Source organism: Ramularia collo-cygni, assembly GCF_900074925.1.
Source record: "Ramularia collo-cygni strain URUG2 genome assembly, contig: RCC_scaffold08, whole genome shotgun sequence".
In the NCBI taxonomy this organism is placed as follows: domain Eukaryota; kingdom Fungi; phylum Ascomycota; class Dothideomycetes; order Mycosphaerellales; family Mycosphaerellaceae; genus Ramularia; species Ramularia collo-cygni.
The window spans coordinates 1167798-1188329 of NW_019716262.1; the positions used below are offsets into that span (position 1 = coordinate 1167798).

The window sequence follows — 20532 nt, forward strand, 5'->3', positions numbered from 1 at the left end:
AACGTGCTTAGTATGTTTATTCTAATTAGAAGTTCGGAGGTCCGTGCTTCTCTAATTAGGATAATTATATAATCGGGTCGCTCTCCGAGCGATCCCATTCTTTCCGCTTTGCCCTATTATTACGTATAATTGAAACATATTAGCTGTATAGGCTCTCCTATACTAGTCGTTACCTACAGACATTCCTATACGGGAATGTTGCTACGGGAGACCCCGCGGAGACATTCCGTAACATAGGGTTAGAAATAATAATAGAAACTATTAAGATAGTAAAGGAGAACTAGGTCCTTAAGAAGGGCTCTAACTTTTTAGCATAGAATATTATGCTAAAGGGAGTACTAGCTAAAGAGGATATGCTTAGCTATATCTTCTATAACTTAGTATAGGAACCTCTAGTAAAGGAGCCCTATATTAAGGACTTCCCTAACCCTAAGGATTACCTTTAGAGCCTTAGGGAATTTAAGAAGAAGGACATTATAGTATATAGCATTATCTATAGCAGATTAGATAAAAAGCTTAGGCCTAATTTCGAAAGCACTAAGAAGAATATAAGGGATCTATATTAAACAATCCTTGTAACCTACTAGCCTATTATTACTATAGATATCTATAAGATACTTAGATAGATTAGAAGCATTAAGCTTATAGGAGACAATACTCTAAAGTATTGCGAAGACTTCTAGTAGTAGGTCTATAACTATAGGATAGCCTCTAAGTAATTCGTTAGATCTAATAACCTGCCCTAAAGCTAGGAAGGACTTATATTCTAGCTAATTATAATTAATATGCTATTTATAATAGGCCTTAATTATATTAAATAGCTTAGAAGTTAGCGTTATATTAATAAACCCTAGCTAGTATCCCTAGAGGACATAATTACCTTACTTAGAAGGGAAAAGCCCCTAATATTATAGGCCTAGTAAAACTCCTAATAGAGGAGAGTTATAGGGGGAGTAATATAGGATACTAGAGATAATAGTAAAAGATGCATATAGTGCTAATACTAATATACTAATGCTAAATGCTATAAGCAGCATCCTAATAGAGCTCTACCTAGGTAGAAACTAAGAAAGCCTAGGGACGATAAAAAGGACAGCTCTAAAGATAATACTAAGAAGAACTCTAGAAAACCTCTATAGAGAAGGAGAGCTAATACCGCTACTACGGAAGATAATGTCTCTAATATAGGCTTAGTAGTCTCTAATATATTAAGAAGCTTAGGAGCAGCTATAGCTACATCCTTATTAAGACCTACTAATAATTAGCTCTATATCTAGGATATAGGAACCTTATATAACTTCTTTAATAATAAGGCGTAGTTCTAAGACCTTTATAGGAAGGAAAAACCTGCAAAGTTCTCTTAGGCTATTAGTTAAAATAAAGTTACATACTCTAGTATTATAACTATTAAGTTAATAAATTATAAAGGTTCTAAGACTAAGATTAAACTTAAGAGAGCTTTATACTCCCTAAGCTCTAATATAAACCTTATATCTATAGAGCGACTCCTAGTAAAGTATAGCATATTATTTAATATTAAGTCTAGGATTATTATAGATAAAAATGATCGTCTTATAGGAATGCTATAAAAGCGCTATAGAGTTCTTATACTAAAGAATGCTAGAATCCTTATCCCCTATAGTAATAAAGCCCCCTAGAGTAGGAGAAGTACATAGTTATTAGCTACTATAGCATTTGCAAAGCTAAAAGCCGATATAATCCGCTAGTACTAGAGACTAGGCTATATTAGTATATCTATCCTTAATATAACAAAGCTTAAAGTTACTAGACTTAAGAACATTAATATAGATACTATAGACTATTACGAGATATATAAACTTATAAGGTTATAGAGGGTTATATTAAGATACCCCCGACCTATAGTCGCTAGAGCCCTTAATAAGGTCTATATCGATATAGTTAGGCTAATTAACCCTAGAGACATCTATAGCAATAGGTACTTCCTTCTCTTTATAGACGCTAAAACCCGCTATAAATAGGTATTCCTAATAAAGCTAAAGAGTAACGGTGCTAATATAACTAAGATGTTTATCTAGAGGATGTATATAGCTTATAGGAAGATCCTAAAGCTTATATTTATAGATAGGGGTAGTGAATTTATTAATAATGCTATAACTAAGATAGTTAATGCTATTAGGCTTAGATAGAATGTTTTAGCTCTATATACACTAGAACAAAATAGTGTTATAGAATCCTCTAATAAGGTTGTCCTTAGAAAAGGAAGGTTAATAGTTATTAACTTAGGAATACCTTAGGATCTCTAGAGCTTCGCACTATTATATTTAGTATATATTACTAATAGGCTTGTAAATCTTAGAACAAAGAGTATACTATTGCTACACCTTAACTAAGATCTTAATGTCTCTTAGGAAACAACCCTTAGCCTCTTCTATATAAGGAGATTCGGTTATAAAGCATATATCTATAATAATAACCGCTAATAGTTAGCTAAGTTCGCCCCTAGAGCCGAAATATACTAGTTTATTAGATTTTAGGAACATTCGTCTATAAACTACCTCCTATAGCGATGTTAAATCCTTACTTCGTTTTTATAACGTAGGGTATGTTCTAAGGTACTGTCTATTCTCTCGAAGTAAAGGTAAAGGTTTTAATAGTATATGTGAATACAATAAATTAAGTTAAGCACGAGGCTCCTATCTACTACTAACTACTGCTCTCTATATACCTGTCTCTAAGCCTATGCTAAGCCGAGCAGTCTAATTACACTAATTAGTCTAATCGCTCTTGCTCTACGTAATCTCTTAATCTCCGAAGAGAGCACTAAGGCTTGTCTTCGTTACGTAATAGANCTCTACGTAATCTCTTAATCTCCGAAGAGAGCACTAAGGCTTGTCTTCGTTACGTAATAGAGTACTCTTATTCCTAGAGCTTTCCCTRCTYTCTCGCTAAATAAATAGCTATTAGTTCTCTACGAATTAATCCGTAATACTATCCCCCTTCTAGTCTAGCTTCGCCCYRAAGCTTATATAGTCTAGGGTTTATCCTACCTTATTCTTATAGTTAACGATGTCTCCTCTAAYATCTTCTATCCGTACTAAAGCGAAGTCTACTCTTCGCCGYRAAAAGCTCGCCGACGACCTYRAGGAYAAYRGTATTAAAATRGCCCCCTATACTAATTATTAAAACGCGAAAGACCTTCCCGACGGGARCCGGCCTTCCTATCGTATTAGCYCTYRCTCTTCTAAGTRTTCCGAGTGTGTCCGTTATAATAAAAAACATTGCGACGTTATACTAGCCTTTGCCTAATAGGAGAAACTTCGCGCCTTAAGGGAGAAGCTTCGCCGAGAYATTAAGTYGTTAGAGGAAGAGGAGGTAGAAATCTTRTAGCGCCTTACTAAGAAGCGYATAAAGAAGATTCGTCTCCGAAAACAACTACGTCTAGCCGAGCGTCGTATTAACGACGTAACTAGGAAAGTCCTCGACGACTTAGAATCCGAGGATCCCGTTGCCGACCTTCCTATTAATGTTCCTAATAGGGTTCCCGCGTCGGAACATCTATATCTCTTTTATAATATCGTAGAGATGTCGCCTTCTAGCTAGGGTACTCTTACGGGCGTCGCCTTAGACGATCCGTTCGAGGGTCTCTTTTCTCTAGGCTTATTACATTAAGAGGCTACGATGTAATAGCGTTCCTAGTCTAGGATCCGCTTAGGCGGATTTCGAGAGGAAGCTCTCGTATTCCTAGTATGTCTCCTTACGCGATATAAAACTAAATTCCTCGCGTCTAACTTTGTTCCTATCCTTATAGTTACTAGTAATGTGTCCTTAGTTACTATATGCATAATAAGTAGGGTTCTATCCCGCCTTCTTATATCGACTACCTCGCTCTATTATATCGAGCTCTATCGGTCTTAGTCTATAGGGATCGTCGCCTCTAGCCTTAAAGTTCCCTTTTCCGCCTTTTGCGGGTCTCTAAAATCTAGGCTACACGAATCGGTCGTGCCGTAGCTCCTAGAGTCTCTCGTCGATTTCCTTTGCTAACTTAATTATTGCTCTAAGCGTAGTTAGGCTAGAGTTTCGGGATAGTTCTAATTTAACTATATCCTTAAGTCCGAGGTAGAACTAGGAACGAAGAGCTATATCGTTCTACTCGAGATCGGCAGCATATCCTTAGAACTCTAAGGTATATACGGCTATAGAGGTAACTTATCGGAGTTAGCGGATATAGCGATCGGCGTATACTTCTTTGTTTAGTATCCTATATAGATTATTAAGTTTCGTCTTAAATTCCTCGTAGTCGTAGAAGATCTTTCTAGTCTCCGTCTTAGGTGTGTTATCCTCGTTCTAGTTATTAAGCTAGTCCTTAAGATATAGTCTAAATCCTCGAGCGGCTCTTCCTCTTAGGAAGGATGCGGCGTATAAGACCTTGCTAGCCTCGCTATTAAACTAATAAGTGTTAAAGTAGAGGTATAGCTAAACCTGTAGCTAAAAGGCCTCTAGTCGTCCTAGTATACCGTCGAACGTCTCCGGCGTCGACACCTTTAGTCCTCTAGTTACCTCCGGTATACTTATCGAGCTTACTAGGGTCGTCGTTCGTTTTCCGCTTCCTATTATAATCGAYATTACGCTAAGTCGTTCCGTAATCCCTATTAATTGTAGTTAACGTGTAGGGCTCCGGGTTTAATCTCTTATAGACATATATAGTAGGCCCTTAGGTAGTGCTTAAAGTTGTTAAATCCTTGCTTCGTTTTTATAACGCAGGGTATGTTCTAAGGTACTATCTGTTCTCTCGAAGTAAAGGTAAAGGTTTTAATAGTATATATAAATACAATAAATTAAGTTAAGCACGAGGCTCCTATCTACTACTAACTACTGCTCTCTATATACCTATCTCTAAGCCTGTGCTAAGCCGAGCAGTCTAATTACACTAATTAGTCTAATCGCTCTTACTCTGCGTAATCTCTTAATCTCCGAAGATAGCACTAAGGCTTGTCTTCGTTACGTAATAGAGTACTCTTATTCCTAGAGCTTTTCCTGCTCTCTCGCTAAATAAATAGCTATTAGTTCTCTACAAATTAATCCGTAATAAGCGACTAATACTAAACTATATAGGAGGCTAGAGATACTAGGTTATATTTATACCCTATATAACATTTAATAAGGACTTTGTTTATTAGGACCTTATTAATAGGAATTAGTATAACCCTAAAATTTAGGGGGAGCTATAGGTATTAAATCCTATAGTCTTCCTAATTCCCCCTAGTAGTAATAGGCTAGAAGCCTAACTATACTTATCTCCTAAGCAAGAAGCCTAGGAAGGCTTTAGGTATAAGGCCTAGCTAATCCTAATCTCTAAGTTATAAGAGGCTTAGTCTATAAGGCTAGAGACCTATATAAAACCTATCCCTAAGCTAGAAGCTTAGGAAGTTATCCTAGCCTAGTAGCTAGAAGCCTAGGTAGCATCCCTATCTACCTCCTAGTAGTAAAGGACTATATCTTAGCAGCTACCTATAAAGGCCCCTATAGTAGAGACTAATAGAGAAACATTCTCCTAGCCTAACCCTATAGCTTAGAGGGAGCAATCCTAAGTCTCCCCTAGCCCTATAGCTTAGGGGGAGCAAAGCCTAGAAGATATAGATATTCTTATAGAGCTATTTATACTATAGCAGACTACTAGCAAAAGGAAAAGAGATCTCTCTCCCCTAGTACTTACCTAGACGAGAGTAGGAAGATCTATAGTTAGGCATAACTATAAAAGAATAAATGCTAGAGGAGCTATTATAGCCTCTAGGAAGCCCTTAGTAGAACTCTAGTTAGTAGTAGAGGCTCTAGCTAGTAGTTACTAGAGGAAGGCTATAACTAAGGAGGTAAAGTCCCTATAGTCTACTAGCGTAGTAGAATAGGAACTAATTAAACACCTCCCTAGGGGACGAGTTCCCCTAAAAGCTAAATAAGTGTTTAAGCTTAAGAAGCTTACTAATAGTACTATAGAGGTATATAAGGCTAGATAGACAGCTAAAGGTTACTCCTAGAAGATAGGTATTAACTATATCTAAACCTTTGCTCTAACCCTAAGGGCTGTTATAGGGAGAATCCTCCTAGTACTAGCAACCTAGTATAGGTAGAAGCGGAGCTAGATTAATATTAAAACAGCTTTTCTAAACCCTAATATTAATAAGGAAATATAGATATATCCTCTAGAGGGAGTTAAACATCTAGGTATAGGCATTAAGGACCTAAAGAAATATATAATCCGTATTAGAAAGGGACTATATAGCCTAAAGTAGGCAGCAGCTCTCTAGTACTATAACGTAGTTATAACGCTTTAGGATATAAGGCTTAAAAGAACCTATTCTAATACATACCTTTTTATAGGCTATAGCGCACTAGTTCTTATATATGTTAATAACTTCTAGATTCTTGCTTAGTTACAGAACGATATTAACTAGGTAATTAATAGTCTTAGGAAGAAACATAACATTAAGGTAGTTAAGACTAACCTTTTCCTTAGGCTCTATATTAAGCAATCTAAGACTAGTAAAACTACAATCTCCTAGGAACACTATAGCAGAGACAAACTTAAGGCCTATAGTCTATTAAATGTTAAGCCTATAAAGTTCCTACTAGAAAGATTACTAAACCCTAGCGAGGGTAAATGCACCTAGCAACAATATAATCTATATAATAAGATTATTAGGGAATAATAACATCTGTCTAACTATACTAAGCTAGATATTACCTATATAGTAAACTACCTAGTAAGATTCCTATAGAACCCCTCTAATAAGTATATTACTACTACAAAGCATATCTAGAAATACATCTCCTATATAATTAGCAAAGGGATTATATTTAGAAAGTTACCTAGCCTTACTATAGAAGCTTACTCTAACTTAGACTATGCTAGAGATATTATAACTAGGAGATCTACCTTAGGATCGCTTATTAAACTCTATAGTAGGCTAGTAATCTGGAGATCCTAGCTATAAAAGGATATTGTCCTATCTAGCACTAAGGCTAAATACCTAGCCCTAACAGAAACTACTAGGGAAATTAGCTAGCTTAGGGAACTGCTTAATAAGATTAAGCTAATTACCTAGCAAAGCATTAAAACAGTCCTAATTAAAGTCGATAACTAGTTAGCTATTAGTTTAGTTAAGAATCACTTAAACTCTAGGAGATCTCGCTATATCTCTATAAGAAATTACTACTATAGGGAGCAATATAATACTAGGAACATTAGGGTAGAATACATTAATACTACTAAGTAGCTTACAGATGCCCTAACTAAGCTAAAGTTACCTAATACTATTATATAATACATAGATAGTTTAGGGGAAGATTTCTTTTGTTAAAACACACTTATTTTATTATAACTTTTTATTTATTATTATAGGAACTAGAGAATCCTTAACCTAGCTACTCTTAGGCTTAACTCTACTATAAAATTACTATAAGGCACTATTAATAGCTATATACCCTAGTTAAAAGCTCTATTCTACTTATAGTTTCTAATAAGGCACTATCCCTAGCTGTATACCCTATAAGGAACTCTAGCCTAGAGATAAAAATCAGTTTATCTTAGTGTCCTAATTATTATTAGGAGCTTCCTCCTTAGACCTGCTACGGTAGTTACTAGGATTAAATTAAACAGCACTATCCTATATTATACTAAAGTTCTCTAATATATTCCTAATAGCAGTAATAATGTACTAGCGCTACTAATTACGTCTAGCTACAGCTAGATAGTTAAAGTTAATAGCTACGAGCCTATAGCGGCTACTAATACCTACGGTAGGGAGGGATCTTAAGAAATTAATCGGCTAGCGATTGTTATAAGAATATATATTGCCCGTAAGGCTATTAGTAGCTCTAGGAGTCGTAAATAGCAAAGGGTTAAAAAGTAGGCGACTATAAGTATCGTATATTAGTAGTAGTAGGCGATCTCTATAAGCTATAGCTCCCTTATCTATAGGAAGGACATTCTCCCTATTCGTAGCTAAACTAGCCTTAATTTAGGCATTAAATTCTGTACGAGTAGTAGTGTTCCTATAAGTCGAGCGATAGCTACTAAAGCTGCAGCGCTTATAGTAATTATTACTAGCATACTCTAGGCAAGTACTAAGGAAGAGCCCTTCTATAGTTATATAATTAGTAAAATACTAGTTAATATATAGCCGGCACCTATTATAGGCATTTATATAGATCTTAACTCCTATAGTTCTAGAGGCAGCGATAGTTAGGAGGTAGTTATTGCCMCTAGTAATATTAAGTATTAGCTCTTTACTAGAAGAACCTAGAGTAGTAGGAGTAGCTAATCGTAGCTTATAGACAAGCTTATAATTTCTACCTATAACTAATCGATTTATCTACTATATAGTAGGTAGATTCTTAAGTATTTCTCTAAACATAGCAGATCCTAAGAGACTACTATTGTAGCCTTTCTTATACGCACTTAGAAGCTTACGAACCTATAAGAGGGTAAATACCAATAGTCGAACATTAATTTGTCCCTTAGCACTAATGCCGAACTAGCTAATAATAAGATCCTAGAATCTACTACGAATCGACTTTAGAAGGCGCTTACGCTTAGAGGTTCCTTAACCCTTATAACTAGAGGGAGCTAAACGACGATTAGGTCGCTTCTCGCTACCGCTATTATTACTACTAGCACTAGTACCTATAGCTATATAACTAATAGAACTAGCATTAATTAGTGTAAAAGACATAATAAATACTATAGCTAATAGCTATATTAAAGGAGTAGTTATAGTACAAGATATGTCTCTAAAGGGTAGTAATTAGGGAAGGAAGTAGATATTTAGATAATAGTTTGCTCTAGAGTAGTAACTAAGTTTTATGCTTATTAAGTTAACTATGCATATATATAGTAGTAAGGTATAAGGGTAAAGTTTAGCTATATGCAGCATATGTAGCATATATAGCATATATATAGATATATGCTCTAATAGAGTAATTATTAGAGCCTATTATAGCATCTAATAGATTATCTAAGGCTTTACTTTCTAGCTAGAAGGGGGAGTGTTATAGATCTAGCACGTAACCTATAGATAACTAAGGCTCTGTCGATATAGCCGCATCTTAGATGCAGAGTTTTTACATATATGTTAATTAGTTACTTTTACTATGTGCTTTATATCAGCTTAGTGGACCCACATATGCACAACAGCAAGTTCGCCTCCACATCCGCCACCTTGCACCTCCATCATCAAACTCACATGTTTTCGGATGCATTCTCAATAATGGAGGTTCGCTGCTGGTCACAGGCCGCCAAGACAACTTGCCATCCGTATCGGTCTGAGAGTTGACGATGGCGTGGATTGTTCTTGGCCTGCATTGGAGCTACTGGTTTCTCCGCGGCCGCAATGCCATTCCGAAGTGCTCTAGCACATCAACAGAGAGGCGCCAGTGGCGAAGACGAGTGAGTGACTTTTTCACCGACATAGCTTATGGTTCTACACTTATCCGCTCTTCCCGCTCGTGGCTGGGACGCACTGCACGCGAATGGCCTGGCCGCGTCCTCCAACGCCGAGCCGCGTCACCCTCGCCGACATGCTTAAACTGATGTGATGGTAGCTTGTTTACTACCTTAGATCGTACAACTATCTTGCTGGGTCTGGCAACTTCCACGTTCTCTCGTTTTGGGCTTGTCACTACCATTTCCACTGTCGTTTTCTGACATCACGTCGTCTCGATTTCACTCCTCATCTCAGACGCCTGCAATCAAAATCGAACATTTGGTGAATAATGCAGACAATGTCCATTCTTGCACTCGTCTCGTGCGCCGTCTCCCTCGCCGCTGCGAATCCCGCCAATGTCGAAGCACGCGCAACGAAAAGCTCGAGCGAAGGATCGTCTGGAACTGGCTCTACGCTTCCAACCATAACAACGAAAGGCAATGCATTTTTCGCTGGAGACAGTCGCTTCTACATTCGAGGAATCGATTATCAGCCGGGAGGTTCTTCCGATATAACCGATCCTCTCGCCGACTACAGCATATGTTCACGCGACATTCCATATTTCAAGCAGTTGGGACTCAACACCATTCGTGTGTACACTGTTGACAACAGTGCGAATCACGATCAGTGTATGAGTGCTCTCGCCGATGCGGGAATCTATCTAGCGCTGGATGTCAACACTCCCAAATACTCACTAAATCGAGCTTCGCCTGGTCCGTCGTATAATCCCACCTACCTCCAATCGATCTTTGCAACGATCGATGCATTTGCAGGGTATAGCAATACTTTACTCTTTTTCAGCGGGAATGAAGTTCTCAACGCTCCGGACACTACGTCCGCGGCACCGTATGTGAAAGCCGTAACTCGAGGTGAGTTGATCAGCGCGTGACTCGATGGGAACATTCACTAACAACGATTCAGACATGAAGCAATACGTCGGTGAGCGTGGCTATCGCTCGATCCCAGTTGGCTATAGTGCAGCGGATGTAACTGAGAACCAATATCTGATGGCTCAATACATGGACTGCGGCGAGACACAAACTCTTTCAGATTTCTACGCCATCAACAACTACGAATGGTGCGATCCATCCTCATACACCACATCTGGGTGGAGCAATTTGGTCGCGCAGTACTCCAACTATAGCCTGCCTCTTTTGTAAGTCGTGAGAGAAAGCACCGAGTCCTTCCTCTGCTGATAATTTCTAGCATGTCCGAGTACGGCTGCATCAAAAACACCCGCACATTCGAAGAGACGGCCGAGCTTTACCAACCTGAAATGACAAAAGTCTTCTCTGGTGGTCTTGTCTACGAATATTCGCTAGAAGGTAACGGCTTCGGCATCGTTACACTCTCCGGGTCAACCGTGTCTCCCGAAGGGGACCAATTCTCCTACCTTCAAAAAGCTTTAGCGAGCGCTACCAGCCCAAGTGGTGATGGAGGCTACACAACCTCTAGCACAACCCAAAACTGCCCTGATCAAGGCACGAACTGGGATACCAGCCCTTTCATCGGAAGCGCTTTGCCCGCTATGCCTAGCGGAGCAGAGACCTACCTGAAGAATGGTGCTGGCAGTGGTCCGGGTCTCACGGGCGATGGTTCGCAAAACGCAGGAGGCGAGAGCACATCTACTGCGGATCCGAATGCTGGATCTGTCACTGCTTCTCCGACGGGAGGGAGTAAGACGTCGAAGGCGGCTGCGAATTCTGTGCAGATGGGGCGCATGGACTTTGCGCCTCTTGTTTGCGGTGGTTTGGTTCTTTTGAGCATGGTTTTTGGGGCTGCTCTTTTGTAGAGAACTGCAATTTGAGTTGAGGAATTTAACGTAGCGATCATGAATGCGAACGCCAATTGAAAAAGACGGAAAAGCTACTCGATATCTTGCAGCGTGGGTGAGGCCAAACGGTTTGGTAGAATCATGGTTTCAATTGTCGGTACGTGCGAGCTTGAGTACTGCTGGACCTTCGAAACCGGCATGCCGTGATGGCACAAACTCGGGCCATATTTAATGGTGTTGTCAAGTGATAGCTGCTGGGGCACGGTGACTGTGTGATTGGCATGTTCGGATAATAGGCTCACATAGCATGTAAGCTGTGACATCCCGCACAACACTCAGTAGGAAGCCTTCTGGCTGTACTGAAAGACATCGCATCCGTGCCACTTGTCTCCGGCTTCCCCGTCTGACATGCGTGCTGGTACTTGTTATGTGAATGTCGCTAAAAGATCTGGCCACTGCTGAAGATGACAAGCCCAGATTGTGCAGTATGGACGAGCAACACTTGCTTGGGACTACAGGTCAATGAGCCAGAATCGTTCGATGTCTCTGCTAATATGCGGGAACACAGTTGGGTAAAATCTTGGAAAGTTACATCCTGTTTCCTGTTGAGAGAAATTTGCCTTCCACACGGTGAGCACAGTACACCACTATCGGCAGCCAACCGAGTTGGCGAAGCGAAGAGATGTATACTTGGCCGTGCACTTTCCTAACGATGTTCCCCGCCGTCGCGATGTGTGGRGATGGCACGGGGTTTTGATGCATGTCGGATCGTGATCAGCGCAAGGATTTCCCCAGTCACGTGATGGTTCAAAACATGGAGACCTCAAACTTTGTTCCACCGTGGCGCTCACCTCTTCTTGGCAACGGCATTCTCAGGAGACCACAGAGCCTATCCCGGACGCCACGATGGACAGCTTCCTGCTTATCAAGGAAGCAGGCGAAGGAGAGGAGAGTTCGCCGTCACATCTCGCAAGATGGCGAATCTGTTTGTGTGCTTCTTGCTCCTTGCAGGGTTTGCCAGAGGACAGGTGAAGATCGGCTTTGACGAACCCGCAATAGATGAGAATGCATGCCCTGAATATGGCAAATGGAGCACTCAGCGACATGCACCATATACCGACGGCCTGTACAATCTCACGAACATGCGACCTGAGCCTCGATGCAGGAATTTCAACAGCTCCGTGGTCGAAAAAGCAATCAAGAAGATATCGACAGACATTACAGATCCGGACCTCAGAATGCTCTTTACGAATGCCTATCCCAATACCCTGGACACTACTGTGAGCTGGAAAGGGACCTCCAAAGAGAATCCGGACGAAGAACTCGCTTTTGTGATCACTGGAGACATTCCCGCAATGTGGCTCCGTGACTCTGCCAATCAGTTGCTATCGTATGCGCCATTGTTGGAAGCCTCCTCAAGTAAAGACTCTCTAGCATCTCTCTTCCGAGGCGTTATCAACCAACAAGCGCGGTACTTGCAAATATCGCCCTATTGCAATGCCTTTCAGCCTCCGCCAGAATCGGGCCAGCCTCACAGGAACAACGGTGCGTACGGCGGTTGGAAGATCGAACCTCAGTACAGCACCGAAGTGGTCTTTGAATGCAAATGGGAACTGGACAGTGTAGCAGCTTTCCTACAACTCTCACACACCTACTTTGAAAAGACTCACGACCTGGAATTCTTTGGCAGATTTGGCTGGACCAAAGCTGTTGAATCTGTCCTTTCAGTTGCTGAGAGCATGCGGGATCATACAACATACAATGAAGATGGTACACAAGCAACCTCGCCCTATACGTTCCATCACGACTTCATCAATCACAATCAAGGCAATCCCACGGCGGCTGGCACGGGACTTATCCGTTCATTGTTTCGGCCATCTGACGACCCTGTGCTCTATCAATTATTCATCCCGGCGAACATGCAATTCTCACGCTTCGCTGGGTTATGCGCAAGAATAGTAGACAAGCTTGGAAATGCTCCGGATCTTGCCAAGCGAATGAGTGATTTGTCCGTTAGTGTGAAAGCAGCGGTCAAAGGGCATGGCATCGTCCACACAAAGCAGCACGGGGACGTCTATGCTTTCGAGGTCGATGGCTACGGCGGGAGCAATGTCATGGATGATTCGAACTCGCCCTCGCTTCTGTCAGCACCTTTCTTCGGATTTCTAGATGTTCAGGATCCTGTCTATCAGGCAACTCGCAAACGGGTGCTAAGCATCTACAATCCTTACTGGATGCATGGACCGGTCATCAGTGCTGTCGGTGGCCCACACCATGGAATGGAGATGGCGTAAGTGTCCTCTCGAGCTACGATCGGCCTCAACCCACGTTAAGATGCTGACCTGTGCGTCTTCGCTTCTCAGATGGCCCATGGCTGCCATAGTTCGCATTCTGACTTCCAGCAACGACGCCGAGATCATTCAACAACTACAGCAGCTGGTGAGCAGTACGGATGGCTATGGTCTGATTCATGAGAGTGTTAGATCGAATAATGCCTCGGACTGGACACGATCTTGGTATGCCCGATTCTCGTCATAGATTCTTTCATGCACTAACGTGTAATTAGGTTCGCGTGGGCAAATGGCCTGTTCGGAGAATGCATACTCGACCTTCATGCACGCAGACCGGAGATCTTGAAACGAAGCTTCCAGCAGGTTCCCGGAAAGGACAACGACRATGTTGGGGCAGCAGTGGACCAATCCATTCCAAAGCCAGCACTCTCAGTTGGACATCCCGACGGGAAGCAGATGGAAGGCGATGAAGAAGAAGATCATCACATCCACGCTGTACCTCATGGCCTTCATCCTGGTAGCCTTTCGGATATGCATTGGTTCTGGTACATGACGGGCGCTCTCGCGGTTGGATCACTATTGTTGCTCCTTGTGCTTCGGAAGGCGTGGTCTGCGCGGGGAGGACCTGGTGGTATGTATGCGATGAGGATGGTGTTTGATCGTTTACTGACTACTCTTGACAGGTCCGGCTTTCATCAGACGATGATGTGTGTCCAATATCGGCAGTATTTTGAAAGCGATCAGTGCTTATATGACGCATGCTTCTCTACCACGTCCATGTCCATGTTCATGTACATGGCTTTTCGAAGGGATKCTCCCTCGAAGTCCTGACCGTGCTGGAGAGCTGTGAGTCTCTCTTCGACTGAGCGCCTTTGATCTTCGGCGTGCTTTGCAATGCCGATTTCCACGGCCGGTTGCACAATGCTTCTTGCTCCACGCTTTGAGCTATTCTCCACGCAACGTCAGCTGTCGAAGCTGCGCCATAGTTTGAAGCTCCTTCCAATCGAGCACACAGTCCCCGGCGTCACTCGGTCGCAGCTGACCCGAACCGTAATGTCGACCGCACAAATTTGCGAAACATATCGATAAATTATTGCTCTTGGCGGGCTTTTCGCGACAGACAATGTCTTACCTTGCCCATCGCCCAGATACGTATGGTCGCTCTTGTGGAGCACAGTCGAGAGGATGCCGTCTCGGGCTTTACGCCTGCGCTCTTGCCGCCCCAGTCGGCTTCTCCCTCCACAATAGACGATCACACGAGGAGAGGGAAGGCGATTGGTATATAGGGGATCCTTCCGTTGCCCGCACTCTGCCACAAGCAACCGCCCCTCATCAGCGAGAACTCCTCCGTTTTGGTATTGTTGGTCGCAATTTCACATGAGCTAATTACAAAGAGACTGCAGTTTTGGCTTGAAACCCAAAGGCAAACACGAGAGATCCTCCGCAACGGCAGCGACAATCAGATAAGATCCTCTCCAAATTTGCTTGGCCGTGAATCGCACGATCAACAGAGTGGCCACCGAGGCCACTTACCGTCGGCACCGGAGCCACGTTGTATAGCACTGTGAGATGAACGGACGACATAATTGGAATTGTTTCGCGGAGCCTCGTCCGGCGAGACTTGGTCCCGGCATGTTTGCGACTGACTTTCTCGCCGCATTCGAGTCGCGCTAGCGCCATGGCATCATCACTGACTCTGACGCAGACGCATGACGACTCGAATCCCTCCGCTGGCACAGCGCAAGCAGGAGAGTATCATGCGAATTCACACGAAGTTCAACGTTGGGTCGAAAATCGAATACGTTTGCATGAAACATAGCGTAGGTCATCTGTCATCATCGCTTCAGCCGCCGTCGTTTTTGCCATGTCGCGGGAGATGAAGGCAGAGATCGTTCGACGTTGGAGTGTTAGCGTTGCGGCGTTTGCAGCGTCAAAAGTATAACCGCAAGGAGGAGATTAACGGATTCACCCCGCGGCTGACCGGTGACAATGTCGAAGCGATTGGACCTGCTCCTGACGGGATACCACAGCGGACCGATGTCCATGATGACTGCGGCATGCGAGCAGGATGCCGGAGCTGTTCAATACGTCGTCGTCATCCCAGATCCGCGGCCATGTCCCCACAAATATGCGCCGGCATCGACAGTTCCCATGGTCTCGTGCGCGACGTTCTCCACGTTCGCCACTGCAGGGCTCCGACCTAACGTTAATGCTTACAGAATCTTGCAGCTAAAGTGGGTCACGGAGGAAATTACAGTCTCGTCCCACCAACGGGAAAATGTTACGAAAGGGGCGGCAGCGTGCACAGCGAAGTTGCGGCGTGGGTGAGATTTTAAGCATATCACTTTCACTTTTCACTAAAGATCGGGGCAACCAGGGGTGCCTGCTCATAAGATCGACGTGATTGGTCTGCTCCGATGGACATTGAGCCGTTTTACCTCTTTGGGCGATGATACAAGCACGATGCGGAGAAACGAATGCTTGGCGAACGGATTGACTTCCAGCCGTTGGGTTCGGAGGGGCGCCTTTCCGAAGGCAAAACCAACGATCCTGACATTGTGTTCTAGGCCATCGCTCAATGCGGACTGGCGACCTAAAGAAGTGAGATGAGGTGAGCACGACGAGGGAGCCGCGTGAAGAGATTAGCGGGCGACCGTGGAAATGAGCAGATGTAGTGACGAAAGGTGTATATAGTCCACGACAGCGCACTGCTATAATACTTCTCTCTCCATCAGCTTCTCCATCTTCTTGTTCTCCATTCACTCGCTTCCACATCACCCGAGACAACAATCAAAAATGCGTTCTGCCATCATCTCTTCCGCTTTCGCGGCTGCTGCCATTGCGGCCCCAGTCGTCGAGCGCCAGGCCGCAAAGGGTGGTCCAGGCGATGGAGTCATCCTCAACTACGCCCTCACCCTCGAGCACCTCGAGAACGCCTTCTACAAGGAGGGTCTCGCCAAGTTCTCCCAGGCTGACTTCGCCGCTGCTGGATACGACAACGTCTTCTACACCAACCTGAAGACCATCTCCGGCGATGAGACCACTCACGTTGAGTTCCTGTCTGGTGCCCTCACCAAGGCCGGTGTTAAGCCCGTTGTGCCCAACACCTACGCTTTCGGCTTCGAGGACATCAAGACTTTCCTCACCATCGCCAACGTCCTTGAGGGTGTCGGTGTCAGCGCCTACCTCGGTSCTGCTCAGTACATTGCTGATGCCACCTACCTGACCGCTGCCGGCTCCATCTTGACCGTTGAGGCTCGTCACTCTTCTTACCTGCGCGGTAACCAGCAGCCTCAGCTGTCGCCTTTCCCATACCCATTCGACACTCCTCTTGACTTCAACGAGGTTGTCACCCTGGCGGCTCCGTTCATCACTGCCATTGCACCAGAGAACGGTCCTCTCCCAGTCAACGGGTTCCCAGCCATTGCTGCCGCCCCTGGCGCTGGCAAGGCCGGCGACAAGATCACCCTCTCCGTCAAGAAGGAGGTTGAGGCTAAGGCTGCTTACTTCATCACCATCACCGGCTCAGTCGAGGCTCCTCTTGAGGGATCCGGCATGGAGTACACCATCACCATCCCAGAGGGTGCTCCATCTGGCCAGGCTTACGTTGTCCTCACCAAGGAGAAGGTCATGGGAACCCCATCCGACGACACCATCGTCGCTGGCCCAGCGATCATTGAGATTGCTGACGCTCAGTCCGGTGTCATCCCCGACCCAAAGAAGTGCGTCGACGGCAAGCCAGCTGGTTACGCTCCTGCCCCTGCTGCCCCTGCCGCCAAGCCTGCCGCTCCTGCTGCCATGCCCGCTGCCCCTGCTGCCCACCCCATCCAGCAGATCGGTGACGGTCAGATCCGTACGTGAAACTCAAAATCCCTCAAACCCCAACACATCTTCTAACATTCCTACAGAGAACCCAGTCCAGCAGATCGGTGACGGACAGATCCAGTCCCCAGCTGCTCCCCCAGCCTACCACCCAGTACGTTAAATAATGATGAAGAATGGAAAATGAATAGCATGTATCGAAAAGATAGATATAGCATTCATGTAGAACAAGAATAATGAGAACGCTGCTTACCTATATATTTTTTCGTCAGGCGGCTCCCAAGGCACCAGAGGCTCCCAAAGTCTCCCTCACCACCGTCTACCACACAAAGGTCTACACTTCATACGAGTCTCACCCCACTGAGACCATGAAGGTCGAGCACCCAGTCGTCTACACCACCGTTGTTGTAAGTCATCGACAATCACATATATTTTCTTAGCTTTCGTGACATTTGCTGACTTGCCATTTTCTTCTTGCAGGAGAAGAAGCCAGAGCATACTCAGGCACCCGTCTACGCCACTTCCACCATGATGGAGGAGCACAAGCCAGAGACCACCGAGGCACCTGTCTACGCATCATCCTCTTCCGAGGCCGATGCGCACCAGGGTTCGTTTTTTTCTCCCCCTACTCTCACCCACATCATGATTTCGTTCGTTACTAACATTATCCATCCCACAGCTTCTTCCACCACCTGCACTGAGGAGGAGTCCGCCACCATGGCTCCCGTCTACGAGACTCCAGCTCCTACCTACGACTAAGCGATTGTGGTGGTAGATGAAATGATGTTGGGCCGACGATCGCAGTAGATATTTGGCCTACTATTTCGTAATTTCTAATCGTCATCACACACAAATCCGAAGTACATCTTTTGAACACAGTTTTCAATTGGAGCTCAGTCCTCCTTTCTCTTCTACCCCTTGTGAAAAAGTTTCCGTCTCAGTCCATGTTTCTCGTTGTTTGAAGCATTACAAAACAGTCGTGCCATTTACTCATATCGCAAACATCGCAATGTCCTACACATGTGAGAATACCTCCAGCGGCTTGCACCGAACAGACGAGCCCATCGACCATGGCACTCGAAAGCGCTCGGAGGAGTTCCTTCCAACGTCGCAACGTAGATCTGGGCGCCGCCGTTTGTTCCCAAACTTCAAGAAGCAAGGTAGTTCCAACAATTCTGCACATCTTGGCAACGCTCCCATGGTGGTTCATCCAAAGTCTGGTGAAGTGGTCAAAACACGGTTCCAATAAGACAGTATCGATATTGATGCAAGCAGGTGCATTGACGAGGATATTTAATTAACGGACGTGATTCATGCTAGGGAAAAGGGAGATGTGTTGGATGCTATCCATCTATACTAACTGGGCGGCTGTGTTGTTTTTCAACGATGTTCCTACGGTCGGGAGATATGATCAGGGGTGAATTGGACTTCGAGGAGCATCGAAGAATTGGCTCATCATATTCAGAGCTGTCGATATGAGGACTATTCATCAGGACAAGGCATCCTTAGTTATAGCCATAATATCCTGAGGCCTCCTCGCTCTCTACAGGCTTGATAATTTAAAGCCTGTTAGAATCCCTGCTACTAGCAAAAGTGGCTGTTAATCAATCGAGAGAGCAGTTCAGTGCGCTGCTCTCGTTGATGATTCCTTGTATCGACAGCTCTGATCATATTAGATTCATGCATACCTATACCTTCATCTGGGACTGTTTGCTGCCCCTTTCTATCTTATTTGGATTGTTAGGACTCAAGTGGTCGTCTTCACATTCGGTACAGGGTTAGGGTTGGGGTAGCGATATAGCATCGCCCTGTGCTCAAATGTCTCCAGATGTTGTGGGTAGGCTAATACTACAATCTGGTTGAATTGGCCTGTTTGTGGGAATATTTGATACATGTTCGTACAAGTGAGACGCTCGTTGTTGCCTTTCTTTCAATCCCAAACTGGAAACGACGAAGTAAGCTTGTGGGAATTTGAGGTGAGGCAAAACACTACTGCCTCCCTTCCAAGCAAACAGTCCGAAACAAGATCAAGCCTGGAGAGTGCTGATATGGTACCTTGATGGTCGAATGAACGGCACAATCATGCTGGTGACCAGAAGTGGTTGACCCGCGGAGGGTTTTCCATCGGGTAGGGCATGAGTGAAGGAAGCAAGTGAACAAAAGCAAACGGCAAGTGTAAACGAGTATCAATGACGTACACGAGGAATACTTAAAAGTCACCTTCGACAGTATTTAATTGATCACTTGCCGTGTATGATGTCTGTTGATCATGATGCTAATGCTCATAATTGGATTGTCTCAACGAACCTATCGTTCGCCATCGCTAGATTGAGTGAGATGCCCCAACGAAGAAAGACACTTTCAAGGGTTCTCAGAGCTTGTGATCAAGAGCAACTTTGAGTATACATAGTCGCACCGTCTTGATGCGACAGCAAACTTAGCCGGGAAGCCCTGTCCACACTAGGATAAGAAAGATCGAGTTTAGGAAAGGATCACAGGAGGGCAGCGAAGGGAGGCCATATTCGTTGATCGTTTTTAAATTTCAATGCCGCAAGCTATCCAGATCTATGTACAATGCACAAACTAAAGGAGTGTGCTGTGGTACTATGTTCAAAATCAATGCCGTGATTCCCAATTTCCAACTCCCGTTATTTTCCTAGTTCATTATTATGAAATTCGTTGTATCTGAACATGTCCTGTCTGTTCCACATATTGCCTTTCTAGCTTCAATCCTGTCCTCCTTCCCGCGTGGCTAACACGATACCTAGTACGTGGGTGCTGGTGCGCTATAAGCGGGAGGTGCTGGAGCGGAGGTCGTCGTAGCATAGGCTGGAGGAGCAACTGCGCTGCTAGATGAGTAGATCGGTGCAGCGACAGAGCTGCTTGTAGTGTGATAGACTGGTGGTGCGACAGAGGTTGTCGTTGGGTGAACCGGCGCGGAAGTAGAGCTGCTGGATGCGTATACTGGAGGAGTAACGGAGCTGCTCGTTGTTGGGTAAACCGGTGCAGAAGTAGAGCTGCTAGATGCGTATACTGGAGGAGTAACGGAGCTGCTCGTTGTGTGATAAACTGGTGGAGCAACGGAGGTTGTTGTTGGGTGAACCGGTGCGGAAGTAGAGCTGCTAGATGCGTATACTGGAGGAGTAACGGAGGTAGTTGTTGGGTGAACCGGTGCGGAAGTAGA

The 20532-nt window shown here is 44.3% G+C and overlaps 5 protein-coding genes; 4 read left to right on the plus strand and 1 right to left on the minus strand.

The window, feature by feature from the left end:
- Positions 1-9750: 9750 nt before the first annotated feature.
- RCC_05981 (related to glycolipid-anchored surface protein 5 precursor) lies at positions 9751-11253 on the plus strand (the record flags this gene model as incomplete). XM_023771245.1 has 3 exons in its annotated part: positions 9751-10330; positions 10383-10617; positions 10668-11253. The coding sequence occupies 3 exons, from the start codon at positions 9751-9753 to the stop codon at positions 11251-11253; spliced, it is 1401 nt and encodes a 466-aa protein (XP_023627013.1).
- Positions 11254-12209: 956 nt separating this feature from the next.
- Positions 12210-14232, plus strand: RCC_05982 (related to Meiotically up-regulated gene 157 protein; the record flags this gene model as incomplete). XM_023771246.1 has 4 exons in its annotated part: positions 12210-13525; positions 13599-13751; positions 13802-14157; positions 14210-14232. The coding sequence occupies 4 exons, from the start codon at positions 12210-12212 to the stop codon at positions 14230-14232; spliced, it is 1848 nt and encodes a 615-aa protein (XP_023627014.1).
- A 1283-nt stretch (positions 14233-15515) lies between these two features.
- RCC_05983 (uncharacterized protein) lies at positions 15516-15854 on the plus strand (the record flags this gene model as incomplete). Its single annotated transcript, XM_023771247.1, has 1 exon — positions 15516-15854. The coding sequence occupies one exon, from the start codon at positions 15516-15518 to the stop codon at positions 15852-15854; it is 339 nt and encodes a 112-aa protein (XP_023627015.1).
- A 468-nt stretch (positions 15855-16322) lies between these two features.
- On the plus strand, positions 16323-18107 carry RCC_05984 (uncharacterized protein; the record flags this gene model as incomplete). XM_023771248.1 has 5 exons in its annotated part: positions 16323-17379; positions 17435-17502; positions 17621-17755; positions 17829-17955; positions 18028-18107. The coding sequence occupies 5 exons, from the start codon at positions 16323-16325 to the stop codon at positions 18105-18107; spliced, it is 1467 nt and encodes a 488-aa protein (XP_023627016.1).
- A 1908-nt stretch (positions 18108-20015) lies between these two features.
- RCC_05985 (uncharacterized protein) overlaps positions 20016-20532 on the minus strand; it is a gene marked incomplete at both ends in the record, with an annotated part of 2214 nt that continues 1697 nt past the window's right edge. The window contains one exon of the mRNA XM_023771249.1: positions 20016-20532. This exon is cut by the window's right edge and continues 1697 nt beyond it. Coding sequence (XP_023627017.1) covers positions 20016-20532 — 517 coding nt within the window.